This window comes from Haliotis rufescens, unplaced genomic scaffold (assembly GCF_023055435.1).
Source record: "Haliotis rufescens isolate VD_foot unplaced genomic scaffold, xgHalRufe1.0.p SCAF_3, whole genome shotgun sequence".
Classification (NCBI taxonomy): Eukaryota; Metazoa; Mollusca; class Gastropoda; order Lepetellida; family Haliotidae; genus Haliotis; species Haliotis rufescens.
Genome location: NW_025964001.1, coordinates 23,136,392 through 23,160,004, shown reverse-complemented (window position 1 = coordinate 23,160,004; position 23,613 = coordinate 23,136,392). Strand labels below are relative to the sequence as shown.

Below are 23,613 nucleotides of genomic sequence, written 5' to 3'. Positions count from 1 at the left end.
CTGACAGAAAGGAAGCAACAACAAAAATATGTACATGCATATGGACGTGCCTTGATGAGTTCATTGTCAGAACAGCATGGAAAATGCTCAAGGATACCCTGACTGTCTACATGGATGAGAAATCTAACTCAAAATACATCTGAATATGGTCAGTGCTGTGGTTTGGGCCAGCTTGATCTCCTGAGGGAAACATGTAATCAATTAACGTGACCTTCTGTTCTTTCACATTGCATGCTTAACCTTTTGATAAGGGAGAGGCATAATCAATAGCCATGGTCCTTTGTCTGGCAGAGTGCTGGGTGTTTGCCTGCCAGGTGATCAGAATATCCCAGTTTGTGCTGATAACAGGGTACTCTCGGAAGGGGTTGAATGTAGGTTACTGATAACTGATGATGATGACACATTGGTCCAACAAACATCACGCAAGATCTGATTCCAGTGAGTGAGTGAGTTGGGTTTAATGCCGCTTTTAACAGTATTCCAGTTATATCACGGCTATCAGCCTAATGTGGGAGGAAAGCCCGAAGTGATGCAGGTCTCAGACGTTTACCACTTCGATGAAACCCACGAGCACGGGTATGGTGCTGACATACCTAGAAACAAAATCGGGGCGAACCGGGATTCGAACCCACAATCATAGGTTTCTGGCGTGGCCAAGGGACGCAACTCTGTACAGCGAATCACAGCGCCTTAGACGACTGGGCCACCCGTGCCCCCCAGATCTGATTCCAACATCCTGCACAGAATTCTGTTAAATGCAACAGTATGACTGGTAACTGAAGCTGTATCTTGAATAAAGTGCACAAAGCAATCCTAGAAATACGGCCGTGGTCTTCTCTACATTTTTATAATTATCCTACCATACAAACTAGTGCATTCATAGTCTTTGAATAGATTCCTTATCCATATCATATTTACTATTTTCACAATAGCATATTTACTCTTGTCAAAGAAGGCCATGCTCTCTTTGTTTAAACAGGTGTTTGCAGTGGACACTCGCTTCAATACCATTCAAAAAGTTCAAAGTTAAATTTCATGTAGCTTTTCATGTTCCTAATTTATCAAGGACAAATGGTCAGACAAATAAAAAATATATTTTCAGGCCACAAAGTTAAAAAAAATTCAAAGGAGCCACTTGGCTCCTAAATCTTTTTTTCAAGGAGCCAAATAGAATTTCAAGGAGCCAAGGCAAAATGTAAGGAGCCAAAAGTAATGACTTGTAATTTAACTGAGCTTCTGCATAACAAAACACAAAAAAATCCATTAGTTTGAATAATCAGTTTTATATCATGAACAACAACTGTTGTTGAAGCTTTTGAGTTTTTCAGACAAACAAGCTTTAGAACATTGTGTCAGTAACATCATCTGACAGTTTACCGGTGCCAGTTGCAGGTTTTGGTTCATCGAACGTGTCGACAGACGATGAACCTTCCGTGTCAGCTTCGCCATTCAAAGCATTCCATATTTTCTTGAGTATACTGCGCATTATCTTCCAAAAAACCCCACAGCTGTGTAGAAGGGGGTGCGCATAATACACGAAATAATGAGTTTTGATGTTTTTCCCCCATGGAAAGACATTACCGTGAGCACGTAACACCGGAAATACCATGTCAACAAATCCATACTGAAGTACACAAATTAATCATGTAATTACACTGTCTGACTATAAAAAGTGTTCTTTGTATATCTGGACTTATGTTTGTAACTTATTTCATTAATTTTATTAAAAATTACTTTTAATATTGTTTTAATTAATTTCGGCGAAATCGTGTGTGAAGCGATAGGAAGATCGCACAACTCACCGTTATTGACAGAAACCACGGTCAGATTACCGCTATTGACGCCTGGAGACGAACTTTAGTTGACAGAGAATGGATACATGTGTCATAAATGCCATACTTTGACTCGTTAAAAGTCATATTTGTTTTTGTTGGACGATTCTATGTCAACACGTAATTCTCGCGATCACGCGATCACGTGCACGGGAGCCTTGCCGGTGACTGGTCAGACTGGATCCATGTAAAACCATGTAATACCCGGTAATAGCAATCAGCTGCTTCGCTTAGGGTTATTATTATTTCAAATATGTTTAGTAAAAGCTGCATCTAAATTAACAAGATATTGGAATATATTATTCCTGATAAAAAAATAGTTTCAGGTACAATTTTTGCCGATCCATTAAAACCCTGTAAAGTAATATCATTGGGTGTGTCTTGACTGAATCACCGGTAAATTCCAAGAAAATGTGTGTACAGCCAATTGCTGTGTCCGGCTTAGTTTACGAGAAGATACACATGGTAATCTTAATCCCTGGATATAAATCAATGCCTAGCAGAACAAAAAAATACAATTTAAACGGTAAATCAACATGTCTGGTGATTTTTTCTCTCAAATCTCGAATTTGTACTGACCAAGTTTCTCATCACCCGTTCGTTTCCAGGACTTCGCTAAAGGGGTAGATATATCTACGGTGTAATTTTTTTTCTGCGCTTGGCAGATCTATTCGAATTTTTTTCCCAAAAAAAATCTGAATCCGCTAGAGAGGGGTGTGCACTATACTTAAGAAAATATGGTATACATCATTTGCCGATTGACAACGATTTGTTGTTGTTTTGACTTGCGCAAATATGGATCTTTTTTAATATCTAATGACAAGAGATATTTAGTCGCCAAACTTAATTAAAGACAAGGAGCCAGTTGGCGACTGACATGAAAATACCAGTCGCAAAATACAAAACTAGATCGCCATGGTGACCAATTTAGTCGCAACTTTGTGGCCTGATTTTAAATGTTTCTATTTAATTTCATAATTGCGGCTTTTGGTTCTGGGCAATGAAATCTGAAAATGGAAAAAATAGGATTTGATTAAACTAATGGGGAAATGATCGTTATTGAATCCTGAAGTAACATTTGGTATATTCATTGCTATGTTTCAAGGAATCAAAGGTTAGACTTCCTCCACAGCGGGCAGTGTTAGGGGTTATACTACTGACTTTCACCACTAGCACCTTGACAAAGAGAAATGCATGAACAATTTGAATCAATTAGTGTTCTTGTCATATTGATGGACAGCCAACAGAAGTAATCACCCCACGAACAAGGCAAAGGCCTTTCAGTAGAGAAGCATACATAGCTGAGATGCTATACAACTCTAAGATAGTGGAGAGGGGGTGGGGGGTGGAGGGGATAAGGAACAACAAACATCTACTGGGCTGTATAGTGATAGTCATAGGCTGACAGTGAGTGAGTGAGTGAGTGAGTGAGTGAGTGAGTGAGTGAGTGAGTATGGTTTTACATCGCTTTTAGCAATATTCCAGCAATATCACGGCGGGGGACACCAGAAATGGGCTTGTACCCATGTCGGGAATGGAACCCGTGTCTTCAGCGTGACGAGCGAACGCTTTAACCACTACACTACCCGACCGCCCCTCATAGGCTGAGAGACACAGAACACTGGCCAACACTAAGGTTGCCTAGGTTACATGATGGTCACAAGTCCATGGAACCCCCAAGGATCACCTTGATCCTTTATTTAAAAACTGGTCCTAAAATATGTCATTGATTTCCCCTTACATATCATTTTTCTAGTCAACTTTCTGGGTTCTTATTTTCAATGTGTATACAAAGGTGCGTAACCAAAGCCGGCCATCTGCTGCCACAAAAGAATGACTGTTTATTGGAATCAGTGACATTATCCATTCACATTATAGACATCGTAAATGACTGGTTCTTAGCTGCTCACTCATGTAACACATCATTGAATTATTGACAGTAGCAATAAATACAATCATTTTCACAAAATATCATGTTATTGACAAAAACCTTTTTCACCTAGAACGATCAAAGATAAATTTACAAATTACAAACTATTTTCTCAAATATATTTCATTTAAAGGTCAGGGAAAACACCCGCAAATAGCACAATGAATGCTTTTGACATTTGTGACGAAATGTGTATGTTGATTTAGCAAGTACGTGCTCCCAACACCATTGATTGGTTGTAACAAGTGAGAAACAATGGAGAGCAGTACAGGCATGACAAGGCCTAGTGTGAACAGCATGTTACACTGCCATGGTTTGTAGGCTGTAAATTATCCACATTCAGATTGGCCATCATCATTGTTGTAAAACACTAATGGAAACTTGCCTGTTGGGACAGACATTCTCTCAGGACAATAACATTACACGCTGTGTTTTGTACATTTGCAAGACATACAATGTAAACCAGCAAATATCAATCGATCTACTTGGCTAGTTATGCCTCCATATCTGGCTTGGATTTAATCTATTTTAATAGCGATGTATTTTGGAAAACTATTAGCTACATCTTTTGAAGAATGGATGTACGTAGGATGGACATCTGATTTAAATCTGTTTCCTGCATGTTCAGTGCACAAAGTCCAACAAGGATGTGTTCTGTATTTCACCTGGCTTGGATTGGCCACATGAAATGTGAGGTGAAATGGTGCGTGCTAGCTCACTGAGATACCATGCCACAGTTTTAACATGAATAGTCCACTCAGACACAGTGTACTGTTGACCACTCTTTATTTTATCCCCTTAAATGCTGAGCACCACGGAGAGCAACAAGAAGTTCCATCTTTAATAGTCTTTTGGTATGACGCAGCCGGGGATCAGACCGCCGGCCTTCTGCTTTCCTGGCAGATACTCTATCACAAGACCACAGAGGCAGTCACATAAGACAAAAGACAAACCTTCCTCTAGCCAGTTCCTCCCTGGGGAAGGTTTGGGCTAATCCATTTCTTCTCCAGGGACGAAATGGCCTACTCTAAACCTTCCTCTGGCCAGTTCCTCCTCGGGGAAGGTTTGGGCTAATCCATTTCTTCTCCAGGGACGAAATGGCCTACTCAAAACCTTCCTCTGGCCAGTTCCTCCCCTCGGAAGGTTTGGGCTTATCCATATCTTCTCCAGGGACGAAATGGCCTACTCTAAACCTTCCTCTGGGCAGTTCCTCCCCGGGGAAGGTTTGGCCTAATCCATTTCTTCTCCAGAGACGAAATGGCCTACTCTAAACCTTCCTCTGGCCAGTTCCTCCCCGGGGAAGGTTTGGCCTAATCCATTTCTTCTCCAGGGACGGAATGGCCTACTCTAAACCTTCCTCTGGCCAGTTCTTACCCGGGGAAGGTTTGGCCTAATCCATTTCTTCTCCAGGGACGAAATGGCCTACTCTAAACCTTCCTCTGGCCAGTTCCTCCCCTGGGAAGGTTTGGCCTAATCCATTTCTTCTCCAGGGACGAAATGGCCTACTCTAAACCTTCCCTATGGAAGAACTGGCCAGGGTGATGTTTGAACTTGTTACACCAGGTCTTTTGCATCAAAAGCAAATGTTTAACTACTAAATTACCCCATCATCATGACTATCCTGTATAAAGCAGAGTGTGAATAGAATTTGGAGGCAATGAAATGCTGTACTGAATTTGGAATTTGAATAAGATCTATATCATTACAGGTGCAGTCACTACAAGTGATACAGAAGAACTTGGCCACACTGTCTGGGATGGCCTGATGATCACAAAGATATTTTGTAATTTTGATGGGCAAGCCTTAAACTGCAACATGGACACCTTTACTCAACCAGCCAAATTAGGTGCAATGGTATACCCCAATAATGGCAATTCATAAAATGATTTTAGTCTTGCAGGTTTTATGCCAAGAATTATTAAATGCCAGTTTAATCTTAAAACCTGTACACATTTGTAGATGGGACTCCTAACATTGCATGAACATATCAGAACTGATAACTAACTACCTTAGAAGCAAAAACAATTTACATATTCATCCAGCCATATTCACAGCCACAAAATTCTTCAGCTGCCCATCCGAGCTGATAAAACCAACCACACAATCACAATAGCTTCATTAACAACAGGAACTGATACAGAATGAAAAATGCATTGCAAGCTATCACATGCACAACCCACTTGTTACTGGATGCCAAGATAGGCAGGTCTAAATCTCGAACGATACACAGCACTTTACCCTCTCCCATGTAATAATGATGAGATGTCTGCAGTGTAATACATCAGAGACACTGGACATGGAATCACTGCTGAGTCCGTCTACCAGACAGGAATGTACTTTACACAATGGTACGCCTAACTGGGTATGGACAATTTTCTCCCGAGGCAGCCTTGAGCTCATCCAGCTCTCATTTGTGTAAGCTCAGAATGAGATAACAGGGATAATGGAAACGCTTTGATTATTTCTCTAAAGGTTTACTCAAACATGAATGTTTTACAGACATACCAGAAATGGGTACCAGTGTATGATTATTCCAGTCTGAGTGAAAAAACTTTGGAGTCTGCTTGACCTGGCTTGGACTTCCACATCTGTTTTGGTATATCTTACTCCTTACAATGGGCTGTCAAAACTGAAGCTTTGTTTGTTTGTTTGTTGTTTAACGCCACAGTCAGCAACCTTCCAGCTATAACACGGCGGTCTGTAAATAATCGAGTCTGGACTAGACAATCCAGTGATTGATATCATGAGCATTGTTCTACACAAATGGGATACAATGACATGCATCTACCAAGTCAGAGAGCCTGACCACCCGATCCCGTCAGTCACCTCTTACGACAAGCATAGTCACCTTTTACGGCAAGCATGGGTTGCTAAGTCCTATTCTACCCCGGATCTTCACAGACGTTAACTGCAACTGAGCTTCAGACTAGTGGTTCAAGTCACACAGACACTTTGATGCTATGACCATACTTTTTGTCTTAATATGTTGTGAATTAAAGGTTTAATGACATAAATGAATAGACTTCACATCGCCTTGAACAATATTTCAGTTGACAAGTCTAACTGCACTGCTTGTAGGTGTTTACCACCTCAGTGAAACACACGGGTGTGGGCGTGGCGCCTACAGACCAAGGATCATAATCAAGGTGAATCTGGGATTTGAACACATCCAGCATTTCCTGGCACAGCTAAGGGAGGCAATTCTGACAAGCAAAATACAATGTCTTAGACGAGTGATCTACCACTGTCCCCTGTAATGAATCCATGATACAATACACATCCAAACTCAACCAAACCTGAATATTTCATTTGGCCAGAAGTCCACATTCAAAGACATACTTTTAAAGGAGGTTATGGTAAACTTGCAAAAATATACGTAAGCAAGGTTAGAAATTGGCACCAGTCCTATAGTCCTTGCTAAACTGCCCAGTAGTTACGGTATCATTGAAAGTAGAAATTTGACATTTTTAAGGTTTTGGCTATATATTATCATTACATGTATAAGGACTAGTGGACCAAAAATGTTAGTTTCTACCGCTGCATATGAGGATTGGACATTTATTGAACATAATGCCAAAACATATAAGGGCTATTTTAATTAAGAATTGACCTTCACTTTGTGTGAGTTCATTGGAGTATGAACCTTCATAGAGTGAGGGCCAAACTGTATGAATGGCGGAGCTTGCAAAGTGAAAGTCAATTCTTATAATTTTTTTATCACCATTTCTTACCTCAAAGGATGTAGGCCAAGATCTAAACACAATTTTATTTAGTACGTGTGACTTCAGGTTTACACTGACAGCCATACAACAACCAGCTATATCGCTGAGTAAAATAGTTCCTCAAAAAGTGAGGTGACATGGGCGTATGGATGCACAACTTGCTCTTCAGAAATATCTTACGCAGCACATGTGTTCAAATCATATCCTCATTAGATGAGAAAGGTCTGTAAAGAACTACCTCAGTAAGTCAGTCACAATGACAGTGCATCGTAATACATTTACATCAAGTACAAGACGTCAAAATGGCCGACACGATAAACGTGACGGGAGAGATTTCCGAAGTCGTTAATGAACCTGTGGCGGTTACATGTGTTAGGTCATCATTGATCAACTGGCCGAAAGGTGAATAAAGATGCGTCAAACAGACACTAAGGTAAATTCTTAGATTGCTGGAGACGGTCAATGTCAGCCAAGGCACGGATTGAGTTGATACTACGATAGTTTAGATTAGGATAGGCCGCAGCGAGGATATTCATGAACAATCATGCAGTCACGCTCTCTGACATTTCTCAATGTATACTGAAATGCTGAGACCAAGAATAAAGGTTCTAAATGATCAGAAAGAACACTTATGTATGTTTTCATGCTAGGGAATTCCCAGGGTTTTCCCCAGGAATGTGGAAGTAGTCTGTCAGTGTTTACGTCATTTCAAGAACACGATCTCGTGAAAAAGGTATGAATGTCAAATTATGTCGTTCACACACTTATGAACGTCAATTTCGCTTTCATGTGACCGACCTCTCGTCCAATGGAAAAGCCGTATATTGTCTAAACTTTAAATTAAAAAAATTATTTAACAATAAGCATGAAAGTCAAGGGGTCCTTGTCATAACACTAATGTGAAACATTTAATATCAAAGGAATCCCGAGATCACAGTGCTATAGATGACAACATCAAGGACCCCAGGAACCAGTAATTACTAAAACTGTTCACTCATCAGTGAATGGGTACTCGGTAGGATGAGATGGTAATGCTAACCTTCTAGCACCTCACAGTCTGCTAGGGTAGGGTGTATACTCCCCAGGGAGCTGAGAATAAAAATTGAATGCACACTGATCCATTGAATGGGCTAATAATAATATAGTGCCATGAGTATTAGCTTGGTGAATTGTATGCTTTATATTTATAAATGGACTTTTTAAAATTATTATTTCAAAACAGACATCTCACCTGCATCATGTTGTCGATCTCGCTGATGACCTCCTCTGCGGAAGCCACATGGTCAGACTCCTCGGGCTGGAGGCTGGAGATGATGAGAGAGTGCATGTCGAAGGCCTGGGCCAGCTCCTCGTCATCCGAGAGGTCCAGGTCTAGGACCTCTGGTTCCTGGAACAAGGAGCAGGTTTGTTAGTGGTCTTCATGGAGAGGCCACATGGTATAACTACATATTGTTCGTAGTGTAACATTGCACTTAGCAATATTCCATGACAGTCTGTAAATATTAGAGTTTGGACCAAACAAACTAGTGATTGATATCATGAACCATGTCCCACATCCTCAGGGTATGATGACACGCAATCAACCAAGTCACAGAGACAGGTCAATCAGCAGCCCTGTACACATTTGATTGGCATTCTAGAAGTTTGTTAGTAAGTAAGAAAACATACAACTTTATTGATAACAACTTCTGATTTTTTGCATATAGCGATGTTTCGATTTAGATTCTTACACCATTATCAGTGACAACAACCAAGTGATGAGAGGTATATATGCATGACGTTATGATAAGCAGCAGGTAAACACTTGTCACTCCAGCTTGATAATAGTGTAAGAATCAATATCAAAACATCGCAATATGCAACAAACCGGAAGTTGTTATCCATAAAGTTCTACATGTTCTTACTAGCCCTGCACATATCTCATTGAGTGAGTGAGTGAGTATGGTTTTACACCGCTTTTAGCAATATTCCAGCAACATCACGGCGAGGGGACACCAGAAATGGGCTTCACACATTGTACCCATGTCAGGAATCGAACCCGGGTCTTAGGCGTGACGAGCGAACGCTGTAACCACTAGGCTACCCGACTGCCCCTACATGTCTCATTGAAGTAGATACCATGATACAAATGCAGGTACTTATCTACAATTCTTAACTCAGTGCCCATGGCAGGCAAATTGGGAATAATAATATTTTGAGACTGCATTTAATGCCATAACATAAAACAAAGCATTAAAACGTATTCCTATTTATTAGTCTTGTTATAAGCAAATACATGTTTCTACAAAGCCTTAAAATTAGTTATTAGTTGTTTATATTAATAAATTATAACATGAATTTGGAAATATTTAGTTCCAAATTTGGAACTTTTATTGACATTTGCTGCAGATTTGGGGCCAAATGTCAGCCTCTGAGCAGGTCTAGATAAATCCCTGAAATGTTTCAAGACATCCAACTTTCTACTTTGAAAGTGTATACATCTACATAGGACTGACTTGACAATAGAACTATATAGTCACTCTGAATAGATTCTATTGTAGACTTCCTGACTTAGATTTAACAGACCATTATCTGATCTTCATATTTATGATTATATTTACAAAGGTAAACCAATGGCTCTTACACCATGTATTTACAGAAGGGTACAATATTCACATAAGTCCGCTAGTCCTTGAAAAGTAAACATCAGGATTGACCAGTAACATTTCCATGTGGATTACCACTTTTACCATTAGTTGAACGGCAACTCTATAGTGGATCATATATGTGGGCTAGTGGGGTTCAAAGCTGATTTCTAACCCTGGCAGATTTATCGTATCAGCACCCTCCTAACAGAAACCATAACATATGTAACACTAAGACACATAGGTATAGAAACTGGCACCAGACCTGCTTGTCTGAATCAGTTCGTCTATTGTTAATCTACAGAGGGCCAGCAGAATTTCAGGGTCCTTGCATGCTGTCAATATTCAGGCTAGTAAGTGTTTCTAGTGCATAGTTTATTCAACTGTTGACATATAAATGTTTTCATCAAAATATTAACTCTCCACAAACGCTACAGACATGAAACTCAGGGTTAGAAACTAACAGTTTTTGTCCACTAGTCCTTTAATGATAACATATAGCAAAATTCTTAAAATGGGCCAATTTCTACTAGTCCTTTGGATACCTTTACTATTGGGCAGTTTGGTAAGGACTACAGGACAATAGTGCCAATTTCTAACCCTGAAACTGTGACCAGTGCACCTATATATGAGTAGTCAGCATTCAGGTTACAGAACCAGGTGGCTACCCTTCAGCTTCAGAGGGATTGTGGAATAAATTTTAATTGTACAGTAAAAGATATATATATATATATATATATATATATATATATATATATATCAAATATCAAGGGTGAGAAGTTTTGATAATTTTAGGAAAATACTAAAAGAGTCAGCTATGATTGAAAAATTCATTGCCACAAAAAACAATGGTCTATTACAATTTGAACGAAAATGGGGAAAAATCCTACACAAATTAAAATAATAATTATGCCCTGTACAATAATGCTATAGATCAGAAACGCCTCAAATAGCAATACTATCATAAATGCTTATATCTGACTATCGGTACAACTTTTCATGCTTTTCTTGAAACATATCATATATATGTGTGTGTGTGTGTGTGTGTGTGTGTGTGTGTGTGTGTGTGTGTGTGTGTGTGTGTGTGTGTGTGTGTGTGTGTGTGTGTGTGTATATTTCAGTTATGTACATCCAATGTAACAAGAAATGTACATCCATGTAACGTATGTTCACTACAACTGATTAAACCTACTGTACAACCTTGGAACCTGATGTACAACCCTTTGAAAGGAATAAAAAATGTCAACAACAACAACAAAAATTAATTGTAGAGTGCAGACAATATGAAAGCCGTCAGTGGGAGGGTGAGATGGGAAACCTGTGCCTACGCTGCTGTCAGTGGCCTGTCAGTGGCGTGTCCGTGAACAATGCACCCTGACAGGTATGTAGATGGATGTACACAGCAGCAGGATGTCAGACCAGGCCGGCCAGCTGGTGCAGACACCAGTCTCATCATTCAACGGACAGATACCATATTTGCCATATCAAAAGCCAAAAGTCTCCAGTAAGTGCCCAACTAACATATACCATAGTTACAGTATAAAGCACCCGTCTCCAGTAAGCACCCAAAACATTTACCATAGTTACAGTATAAAGCACCTGTCTCCAGTAAGCACCCAAAACATATACCATAGTTACAGTATAAAGCACCCGTCTCCAGTAAGCACCCAAAACATATACCATAGTTACAGTATAAAGCACCTGTCTCCAGTAAGCACCCAAAACATATAGCATATTTGTTGTATCAAGCACCCTGCTCCAATAAGCACCCCTGACTAACTTTTAGACAATCTGTAAGTAACCTTTATGAGGCTCCCTAAGACCAAATATTTACACGACAGTCCTTATTTTCTTGTGTATAGTATAGATTTATTTAAAGAAACAGCAGAGTAAAAGGGGGAGATAACTGCCTAGTAACAATTATCAAAAATGGTTTAGTTTCATCGATATTTGAGCTAGGTTTATTGCAGTGAATATGGTACACTTCACACAGGTACGTAGGCACACAGTGCATAGGTGTACTCAAGTCACCTATATCGGGCAGCATGCATGATGTATACTAAAATCATTATCTAACTGTAAATATGTCTGCTGATATCAACAACCTTTTAAAAACTAAAACACCTGACCCACGTTTGCAAATTGGAGATACATGTGAATACACTGCCATAAATGAGTTTCATCTTAGATAAGAGCATATGTAATGTAAACATTTTCATACAGTACAAACAGTACAACAGTACAAACATTTGAGAGTCCTTTTCCAACTCAACAACTACCATAAAACTATCCGACTTTCAGTGCAAAACATGTAAATTCTCAGACTGTTTCAAATTTCAAAGCCGAGTTTCCATTTTTTAAAATGCAAAACAATCATTCTAATCCTAATCAAACAGTTCCACTCCTAGACATGGTAATCCCAGTGAGATCCTACTTCCCTAAGCACCTAACATTACCAAGCTAGCAGATGTGCCCGGACTCGTAGGTATTACACGCCCAGCACACAGTGGTCTATGAGTAATGATATACAACATGACCCTCCCAGGAAACAGGCTGCCTTTTAGCCAGATTACACACCAAGGGAGATCCCAGCTAAATATGAGGAACCATCTCCATCACAATGCCTCCATGCTTGTTCTACGTGCCTGCCTGTCAGTCTCCCCTCCCAAGTCAATGGACCCAATATGACTAAAAGCCTGGCACACAACCTACAATTGCCAGTATTTAGAATGGCATGGGAGAATTGTTGACATGTTGGATGTTTTTTATTCAGGAAAAAAAAGAGAAGAGAATTAGGGGGAAATGTTTTGCCATGGAATTGAGTTCGGAGGCACTGGAACTACTTTGCTTGGCTAGGAAAGTTGGTTTTAGTAATCTGGGGTATTGAAATGCTTTGTGATGAGTTTTTAAATCATTCAATAATTGGAATGCACCTCGAGTTTTATTGCATTCCACACAGTCTCACTCTTCAGTTGAAATTCACAGGATTAAAAGCAAAATGAGCAGTCATTAAGGTTCATTTGAAAATGCAATCCTGATTGACATTAAACTGATTGCATCTGAAGTCTTTTAGAGGTGAAAACTTAACACTATTCCTCATGGAATCTTTGACTTTGATCCTAAAACAAAGCAAGAGCTAGACCCTTGTGCTACTTGTTTTCCTCCCAAACCGCCAAACCCCAAAAAGTGTGGACCAGATGGATTCAACTCAGTGGGTATTGGGTGGCCCAGTTGTCTAAGGTGCTGGAAAATTTGGTGCAGACTTGCATCCCTTAGGTGAACCAGAAACCTATGATCTGGAGTTCAAATCCCACATTCACCTCGACTGTTTCTAGGATTGTCAGCTCACTACACGTTTTCATGAGTTTCACCAAAGTGAGAGAGTGAGTGACTATGATTTTACACTGCTTTTAACAATAATTCAGCATTTTCACAGCCTTCATACATTGTATCCGACCCGTGAAGATTCCGGGGTAGAATAGGTCTTCAGCAACCCATGCTTGCCGTAAAAGGTGACTATGCTTGTCGTAAAAGGCGACTAACGGGATCGGGGGGTCAGGCTCGCTGACTTGGTTGATACATGTCATCGATCCTAATTGCGTGGATCGATGCTCATGATATCAATCACTGGATTGCCTTTTCCAAACTCGATTATTTACAGACCGCCGTCATATAGCTGGAATATTACTGAGTGCGGCGTTAAACAACAAACCAACCAACATTGTACCCTTGTGAGGAGTCAAACCAGGTCTACCCCACAAACTCTTACCAAAGTGGTAAAACTTCTACAAACTGCATCACATTAGGTTTCCTCACAGACATGTCGTGATAAAACTGAAACACTGTTCCAATCGACATTAACCAAACTCACTCACGAAACTTATAGTGATACCGAACACCTGAAAGCAAAAGATTATTCATGAGGCAATTAAAATGGTGCTACTCAAATGGCACGATCATGAATGTTGAAAAAGGTTTATTTTCAAATAATCTCTTCATGTATACCATACACCTGTTATTGATTATACACTTAAGGTCAACATCACCACAATCTCCCTGTATGACACAACTCTCAGTTTGAAAGTCATGGACTTGTGCAGTCAGTGTCAAACTGTTTTGTGCCTACTTGCACCAAATTGTCTTTTTGTATACTTTCTGTAGATTGTAGTGGAAATATATGGACTATGATTAGCTGTTCTTATCAGACAGGGAAATATTTTACTTCCCTCATCTTTTTGGTTGGTTGGTTGGTTGTTTAACGCCTAACTCAGCAATATTCCAGCTATATGACGGCGGTCTGTAAAATAATCGAGTCTGGGCCAGATAATCCAGCGATTGACATCACGAGCATCGATCAACGCAATTTGGATATGCTGACATGTATCAACCAAGTCAGCGAGCCTGACCACCCGATCCCGTTAGTCGCCTCTTACGACAAGCATAGTCGCCTTTTACGGCAAGCATGGGTTGCTGAAGACCTATTCTACCCCGGATCTTCACGATCCCTCAGCTTTTTTACTACTGGCTTAAGTCGCAGACTGCTTGTATACAAAATTGACTTAGAACATTCCAAGTATCTATAAAAACAGTCTGTGCCAAAAACATTGGAGCCTACAAGCCCAAACATGTAGCCTGGCATTATTTTCAGTAGATATAAGTCTTAGTATATGGACTAGTACAAGCTGATATTACTAGACCATAAGAAATTATACCAGTCAAAGGCTTCAGACTAATGGATAAAATAGCAGAGTGTCAAAAGCAGATTCACATCAGCAGCAACAGCTAACATGTCCTCTGGCCTCTATCTCATTACTCCTGTAAGTAAACAGGGGTGAAATATTTACAAGCCCCCATAGTGATAACGTATAAGGAAATCCCCTAAAAAGCCTGAAATTCTACTAGCCCTTAGGATACCTTTAACATTAGAAGCACTGACTGGCGCTAGCAGGCTACTGCCAATTTGCATCTGGGAGAACAAGATTTGAGGTCCCTTCCCTTCCTCCCAAAGACCCGAAAACCATTTATCAATCTGACAACTTTAAAAGTCTGCTCTTAACTATTTTTATTAAGTCAGGGACATGTTGATTTTTCGCAGCTTTTGGTCTGCCTTTTTTACCATGAAAGAAAACGGAGTGGCCAGACAATTGTTCCCAGCGTGCAAGACTCTTCAAATATCAATTTGGCTTCAATTAAGAATTGTAACCATGTTGACAAAGTATTCCCTCAACTCGACAGCTTTTTCTTAGGCAAATACTTCCAGACAGTGTCTCCCTCTACCTGACACCATTCAGTAGGTTTTATGCCTTCAAGACATTTCGTTCATAATGAATGTAATGATATTTGGTTTCATTGAAGTGTCGCTGTAAACAATATTCCAGCCATACCATGGACGCCTCTAAATATTCTAAATAATCAAGTCTGGACCAGTCATACCAGTGCAAATCATGAGCAAACCCATCCACACCACTGGGCATGTTAACTAATGCACACAGCAAATATTCCAGCCACACCATGGAAGCCTGTAGATGATCAAGTCTGGACCAGTCAAACCAGTGCAAAACATGAGCAAACCCATCCACACCACTGGGGTATGTTAACTGACGCACACAGCAAATATTCCAGCCACACCATGGAAGCCTGTAGATGATCAAATCTGGACCAGTCAAACCAGCAAAACCATCAGCAAGCAACCCACACCATTGGGACTCAATCAGCAAAGTTACAGAGCCTGACAACAAGATTACCCTTAAAGTCAGTTCTTACGACAAGCAGAAGGTACGTGGACAAAGTCTGACCGAGGCTACCCACTCAACACAAACTGTGCCGATCAGGGTGCCGTTGTACAAAACATCTATAGCTACTGTCATAATTCTAGGTTAAGGTATGGGAGTCATGACCAACTTAGACCAAAGATCACTTTAAATAATGGCACCTAGGAACAAAATGAGGTCATCTGTAGCAAGGCTACACTAATAGCTACTCTTCCTGGTCATCATAAATAACAAAATTTGAGAACAAGGAAGTGATAATACATATCGTCAGTCTCCAAGCTGACTTCCTTATATTTGACCACAATGGCAACAACTAGCACTACAGTAAGAGTAGTACAACACACGAGCACACAATTAAAACTAAAAAAACAAACTATTTTATAGACTACTATTCTGCATAGGGGCATCTGATTCCTACATACACAGCAGGTGTTAAGGGATGTTATCGACCCTGTTGTGTATATTCATTGATTATTCATCACCAGCATGAGTCTGGCAGCAGCCACACATGAGATGTGATTCATATATGGCAGAGAGTCTAGAGACCAAGAGCAGAGCTAGGGCAATACACTCTCCCACAAGCTATGACCACACACAGCAACAGAAGCCAAGCATATGATAAGCTTGGGTCATAGGAATCAGGCACTTCTTCTGGGGATGTAATGCTGAAATTGGCATATGAAAACCATTGAGCATCAATGTACATAGACAGGAAATAATTTTTCTATGTCAATGAAAGCTGGACATATGGAAATAAAAGGGATGTTCAGTCTTAAAAAGCCATAATACCAGCATAGTTAGCACAATACTTGAGAGTGCTTGGAAAGTACATGCTGGACCCTGCCATTGTTAACTACCCTTAATCTTCATGAATGTGCTGGGGTAATCGAACAAGGGTGCCGTTGTACAAAGCGATCTTAGCGCTAAGGTGATCATAACTCCCATACCTTAACATAGACTTACGACTGTCGTAGCGCTAAGGTTGTTCTGTACAACGACACCCAGGGATTTTGTTTGATAAACGAACACTGTAACTTCTAAGCCACACCATAATGTTCATGTGCTGGGGTAATCAAACTCGGGCCTTCTGCATGACAAGCAAACACATTAACCACTAGGCTACCTCATAACGTTCATGTGTGGGGTTATCAAACCCGGGCCTTCTACATGACAAGCAAACACTTTAACCACTAGGCTACCCCTATGCCCCTTCATGAATGTGGTGGGGTCATCCCGTACAAACTCACACGGTCGACAGGGTCACGATCATTACAGTAATTCCTCCATCAAGAATCAGTAGTACATACTGCATCAAGTGGCTTAAGTTGTGTTTGTCTGTGTATGTTAAAGTAGACATGAGTCATTACCATGGAAATGTTCACAAGGGAGAGACCCTAATTTACTGGAGGTTATAACAGTAATTCATCCTTCACTTACAGAACAAGTATGGAATGGAAGACTTGTATACATGGCATACTTCCTCCAACCACGCCATTATGGCCATTATGGTAATGGGGACACAGTAATCACATGGGTTTCATTCTCTATATTCGACCAATGAAGATTTCAATCACATGGATACAATAAGGATCGCTACCGCATTTACCTAATGCTAGAAGTGGTTGGCCACAAAAAAAATGTCATTTGTCCTCTCTGATAATTTACTAGTCTTTGATGTGATGTGATGTGATGTGATGTGATGTGATGTGATGTGATGTGATGTGTGTGATGTGCCAAGCACCAAGTCGACTGGCCTATGTTTGTTGTTAAACGCCGCATTCAGCAATATTCCAGCTATATGATGGCAGTCTGTAAATAATCAAGTCTGGACCAGACAATCCAGTGGTCGACATCATGAGCATTGATCCACGCAATTGGGATACGATGACATACTAGTCTTTGACTAGTGGACCAATTATTAATCAGCATTTCAATATTTGAACCAATATCTCAACTTTACTTCTTTTTTTTCTTTCTTTTTTTTTAAACCTCAAGTGACATCATCCTATTATTATCCAGTAGGGTTAAATGTCATAAACAGGGATATTGTAATATCCCCAGGATATTATATGAAATCCCTGGGAATTTATTTGTACAACTTCCGTTTAGATTGTAACATATGAATGTTTCTCACGAGAAATTTATTTTGCATTTGAACACAATGTAATGAAATGTAAAATCAATAACAAATGTTTTCTTTATATTCCTGAAGATTGAACAAGCAGCCTTCGTATCTGTAGCCACTGAGTGTAACACTAGGCTACAGAGGCGCTGATAAATCACAATGCTTTTAAGAATGTCTTTTTTAAAGTACCGTATGCCAGGAACAGATATTTTACGCTAGGATCAGATATTTTACACCCATTTCCTAAGGTTCATGGAAAGTGTTTTAAACATACAAATGTTGATAAATGTTGTTGCAAGTTTCTTTTTTCGGTCTACAAGTTAGATATAACACTTCCCTTCGGGGTTGTTTTTAGATTTAAAACCCTCATCCTCAGGATAATGTCCCTCGTTTTTATCCTTTGGATTCACGTTTTACATCTCATAAAAACCCTCCGACATGTTTTATATTACACATGTAGCACAGCTGATCTTGGAATAATTGTTATGCAGTATTTCCTAAAGATCATGAAACCCTCTGTCCTAATGCCATTTGTTTCTAGCTATATCATGACGGTGCATCTTGTTAGTGAAACATTCCTCAGCAGTGCCAGTAGATGGAAGTCAACTTGGGACCACAAATACTCACATGTCCATGTCAGAGCATTCTCTCATGCCATCAATAATACAAGTACCTCACATTTCACCCATTCCGACCCACAGCCCTGCAAGCTTGTGCCCTGCAAGCATGTGCCCTCCACCAAAAGCTGATACCTCTAACACACCAAGGAACTCCACATCAAGGAACTCCACCTCAAGATGGTTCCCCTGAACACTAAGAAGGAACTCCACCTCAAGGTGGTCAGCCTGACAAAGGCCAGCTTTCATCTTGGCGTATAATACCACAGGTAGATTGTCTTCAAGAGGGATCAGCTTTCCGCTTCCTGAAATATCTTTTGAACAAAGAGCTATTCGGAGATTGCCGAAACTGATACATTTGTTGGGTGTAAGCTCGGTTCATGCTTTATGAATGAAATGGAAAACAACTGGAAGAGTTTAGTCTGTACGTGATGAAAGAGGCACTACTTGGCTGGTGTTGAAACAGTCTCTGATGGAGAGCTGCGGAAATGTCATGATAACATGATTTACAGGGACAGACACAAATTGTGAAGGTTTCTCCTCCCTGACTAGTGATAGTAAATGGTGAAATACTCTCAGAACCACTTCTTACATCATCCACTGGCATGAAAAATATGATTACCGTACCTGAACATGGCCTAGACATTCATTTGTTCTAATGACTTAGAACTGTTTATCATTGGATGTCAAAACTTGAGAGTCTAAGACATCATTTGCTCCGTCTACAGTCTACAATTCTTCATTTTCTTATTCAATATTACTACAATTTACAAACAAATGTCACTATATGTCAACACATGAGAGACAGATATTTTAGCAGTGTAAAATCTACAATCTTCACATTCATTAAAATTTATTTTTAAACAAACTGGTATCTCTGAACATAAATGCTAAATCAAAAACTAACTCGTCATTTTTATCAGTATAATATCTACAATCCTCGATTTTTTATTCCACATTCATAAAAACACACTGACCAAATTTTCTTTTGCAACAAACCGATATTTTTTTCAACAAAAACATTATCAAAAACTAACCTGGCAACCGTTTTTAAGTCAACTTCAACCATGTTAGAGCATGAGTGAGTGACTGAGTTGGATTTAACACTGCTGTTAACATGAACTGAGTTATATCATGGCATGTCAGCTTAATGTGAAGAAAAGCCCAAAGTGATGCAGGTCTCAGACGTTTACCAATTTGGTGAAATCCACGAGCACAGGTACGACGTTGACAAACCTAGAAACAAAATCGGGACGAACCAGAATTCGAATGTAAGAACATGAAGGAGAATCACACCAGTATGCAGGTCTCTGATCATCCCATTACATTCCTGCTTCCAGAAATAATCATTAAAGCTATTCAATAAAACAGTCAAGCTTTTCCCTAAGCGGCAAGCTTCATCAGCGCTTTTCATATTTCATATTTCTATTTAAGTGCCCTGGTAAGTTGCTCTGCAATGCTGCTGTGAGTCAACCAAGCTTTCTCATACAAACACAAAGACGTTTTCACCCAGACTGAGATCAACAGTACATGGTTGCAAATCAAGACGGAAGACCAGGCCCCAGAAAGGTTAGATTTCTTTTTCTGCAAATCAATTTGAATTCTCGTAGCATGGCAGCGAAGTGGGCTTTATGCCAGTGTCATGCTGCCCATTGTCTACTCCTTCATTGTGCTGATGCGGCATCTCTGGGACATGGCCGTTTCTTCATGTCTGTCCTTTCGTTTGCCTTTTCTTAAACTTCCCATTATTTGTTCTTTCTTGTAAATGGGACAAATTGTATTGGGAGAGAGTGAGCGAATGTTGTTTTGTTCCTCACAGCAATACACCAGCTATATCACTGTGGCTTGTAAATGATTAAGTCTGTATTTACCAAACTAGTTGTTGATAGCATGAACAAAGATCAATATCTTACCTCCATGTCAGAATGTTGAGATCTGATTGGTTAACATGGTCTAACATACAGTATCCTAATACATACTACTCAAAAGAAGTTAAAGAGCACCTGATTCCCCTGTAGTTAATCAGTCATGTCATGACATGACAGATTAGACCCGTGAAGATCCGGGGTAGAATAGGTCTTCAGCAACCCATGCTTGCCGTAAAAGGCGACTATGCTTGTCGTAAGAGGCAACTAACGGGATCGGGTGGTCAGGCTCGCTGACTTGGTTGATGCATGTCATTGATACCAGTTGTGTGGATCAATGCTCATGTTGTCAATCACTGGATTGCCTGGTCCAGACTCGATTATTCACAGACCGCCATCATATAGCTGGAATATTGCTGAGTGAGGTGATAAGCAACAAACAAACAAACAAAAATGACAGTGTTCTTTAACTTCTTTTGAGTAGGATATAAACTTAATTTTTAACAAAGGAATCCTTATGTCTCACATAGACAGGTTCGACCTTAAACCAGTATCAAACCATATATTCCCCATGCAGGAGTCATGGAACAAAATATGTGCTTATATTTTCCGGATGGCTAAGTTTCATTTAAGCTGGTGTTTGCTTGTCAATATTTGGCACAAATGCCATCACTGCTTCTGCCAAAGCTTTTACCCTGGGGGCAGTAACAGATGAATGTCAGCAGCCACGCAGGGACGTGGTCCACCCTTAGGTATCACATTGAAACTGTCCACATTCATTATGATAATCAAAGACCAAGGAGCCCATTCAGCATGCAGACAATGTGTCATGTAATCACGCTTCTCAGGGGAAAAATTCTGGTTGAATTTTATATCCCCCAACATGCAAGTTATATTTGTAGCTATTTGGGTAATCATCGGCTGTGGAATTCCAGCATCTGAACTCAGTCATTAGAGACAGGTCCAATTTCAAATTGGCTTTCAGGTGATATAGAATTAGAGGAAAATACAAATGGGAATTAAAGTCATTTTAACAAAAAAAGACACATTGAAACATGCTAGGACAAAAGCATCCACTGTTGTGGGCTTGTAATTTTAAACTTAATGAAAGCAAGTCAGGAAATGAGATTTGAATAAGTTATGAGCTAAAATAGCTGGTTTAGATCAGTCATTCAGACAATACTGTACTTATCTGTGAAAACATAGTCCTTGTGGTTTCCAGAGTTGCATTAAGTTGAGGACCCAATGAACTTTGTCATTATTCCAATTTGTTGAAATCTAAAGATTTTTGTAGTGTGATGAGTGAGTGAGTGAGAATGGCTTTACGCAGCTTTGAGCAACTTTCAAGCAATATCACACAGGGACACCAGAAATGGGCTTCACACATTGTACCCATATTGGGAATCGAACCAGGGTCTTCGGCATGACAAGTGGAAGCCTTAACCACTAGGCTACCCGACCACACCTGTAGTGTGATGACAGCCAAAATACAGGACTTATGGCAGTGATGTGATAGAGGTAGGACATCTGCAGGAATACCATGTTCCACATGATCAATAGCCAATATTGCTATCTAATCCACACTCTTTGATATATGTTCCATGTTCGTAATTGGGACTTTCTATTCGAAATATCTCTCCTGGAATAGGAACGTCCAAAAATAAATTTGAAAAGGAGAGATTTCACTTAATGTACATAGGTTAATGGAAAGAATGTGCTGCGAAGTGTCTATTGAAATATCTGTGTACAATACATCACCAGTTAATGCGTTGACACTGACTGAGCAGGTTATTGATGGTCCTCTTACATGCTAACCCTCTGACTCAAATGTTGCTGAACACAGATACCAGCATCACTGCAACCTCAAATTAAAATGGCATCAACGATTTCTGAAAACTACCAAGAAGACTGTTCAGAGAGAACATTCGGCCACAGATAGACATGTAACACTGGAACATATTACACTTGCACAGATTGTCTATACATTCAGCTAAGAACCCTACACTTCCACACACACATACACATTTGAATGGAAAGACACAAAGCTGTAAACGGAAGTCTCAAGTGGAAAGTAGACCCGACTACCATTAAAAGGAAGCTATTCCTTAAAATGGGCGGCCGCTCTACGAGACATTAGTTGATACAAAAGTAGGGATCTTGACACTGGCTGCTGATAATAGGAGGAGGAGAGACTAAATACCAGAGGTGAACACTTCCATTAAGGAGTAGGGACAGGAGGACTGTCATGTGGACAGACAACATGCACCACTGCCGCTGGTGGAAGGTCCCCTGGCTACTCCTCATGTGGACAGACAACATGCACCACTGCCGCCGGTGGAAGGTCCCCTGGCTACTCCTCATGTGGACAGACAACATGCACCACTGCCGCCGGTGGAAGGTCCCCTGGCTACTCCTCATGTGGACAGACAACATGCACCACTGCCGCTGGTGGAAGGTCCCCTGGCTACTCCTCATGTGTACAGACAACATGCACCACTGCCGCCGGTGGAAGGTCCCCTGGCTACTCCTCATGTGGACAGACAACATGCACCACTGCCGCTGGTGGAAGGTCCCCTGGCTACTCCTCATGTGGACAGACAACATGCACCACTGCCGCCGGTGGAAGGTCCCCTGGCTACTCCTCATGTGTACAGACAACATGCACCACTGCCGCTGGTGGAAGGTCCCCTGGCTACTCCTCGTGTACAGACAACATGCACCACTGCCGCTGGTGGAAGGTCCCCTGGCTACTCCTCATGTGTACAGACAACATGCACCACTGCTGCCGGTGGAAGGTCCCCTGGCTACTCCTCATGTGGACAGACAACATGCACCACTGCCGCCGGTGGAAGGTCCCCGGGCTACTCCTCGTGTACAGACAACATGCACCACTGCCGCTGGTGGAAGGTCCCCGGGCTACTCCTCATGTGGACAGACAACATGCACCACTGCTGCCGGTGGAAGGTCCCCTGGCTACTCCTCGTGTACAGACAACATGCACCACTGCTGCCGGTGGAAGGTCCCCTGGCTACTCCTCATGTGGACAGACAACATGCACCACTGCTGCCAGTGGAAGGTCCCCTGGCTACTCATGTGGACAGACAACATGCACCACTGCTGCCGGTGG

The 23,613-nt window shown here is 40.7% G+C and overlaps 1 protein-coding gene across 1 annotated transcript in view; it reads right to left on the bottom strand.

Moving 5' to 3' along the window:
• Positions 1 to 23,613, bottom strand: part of LOC124146488 (fasciculation and elongation protein zeta-2-like) — an 87,920-nt gene that overhangs the window by 27,071 nt on the left and 37,236 nt on the right. The window contains exon 3 of the mRNA XM_046516801.2: positions 8,716 to 8,871. Within this exon, the coding sequence (XP_046372757.1) occupies positions 8,716 to 8,871 (156 nt within the window). The remainder of the gene's footprint in view (positions 1 to 8,715; positions 8,872 to 23,613) is intronic.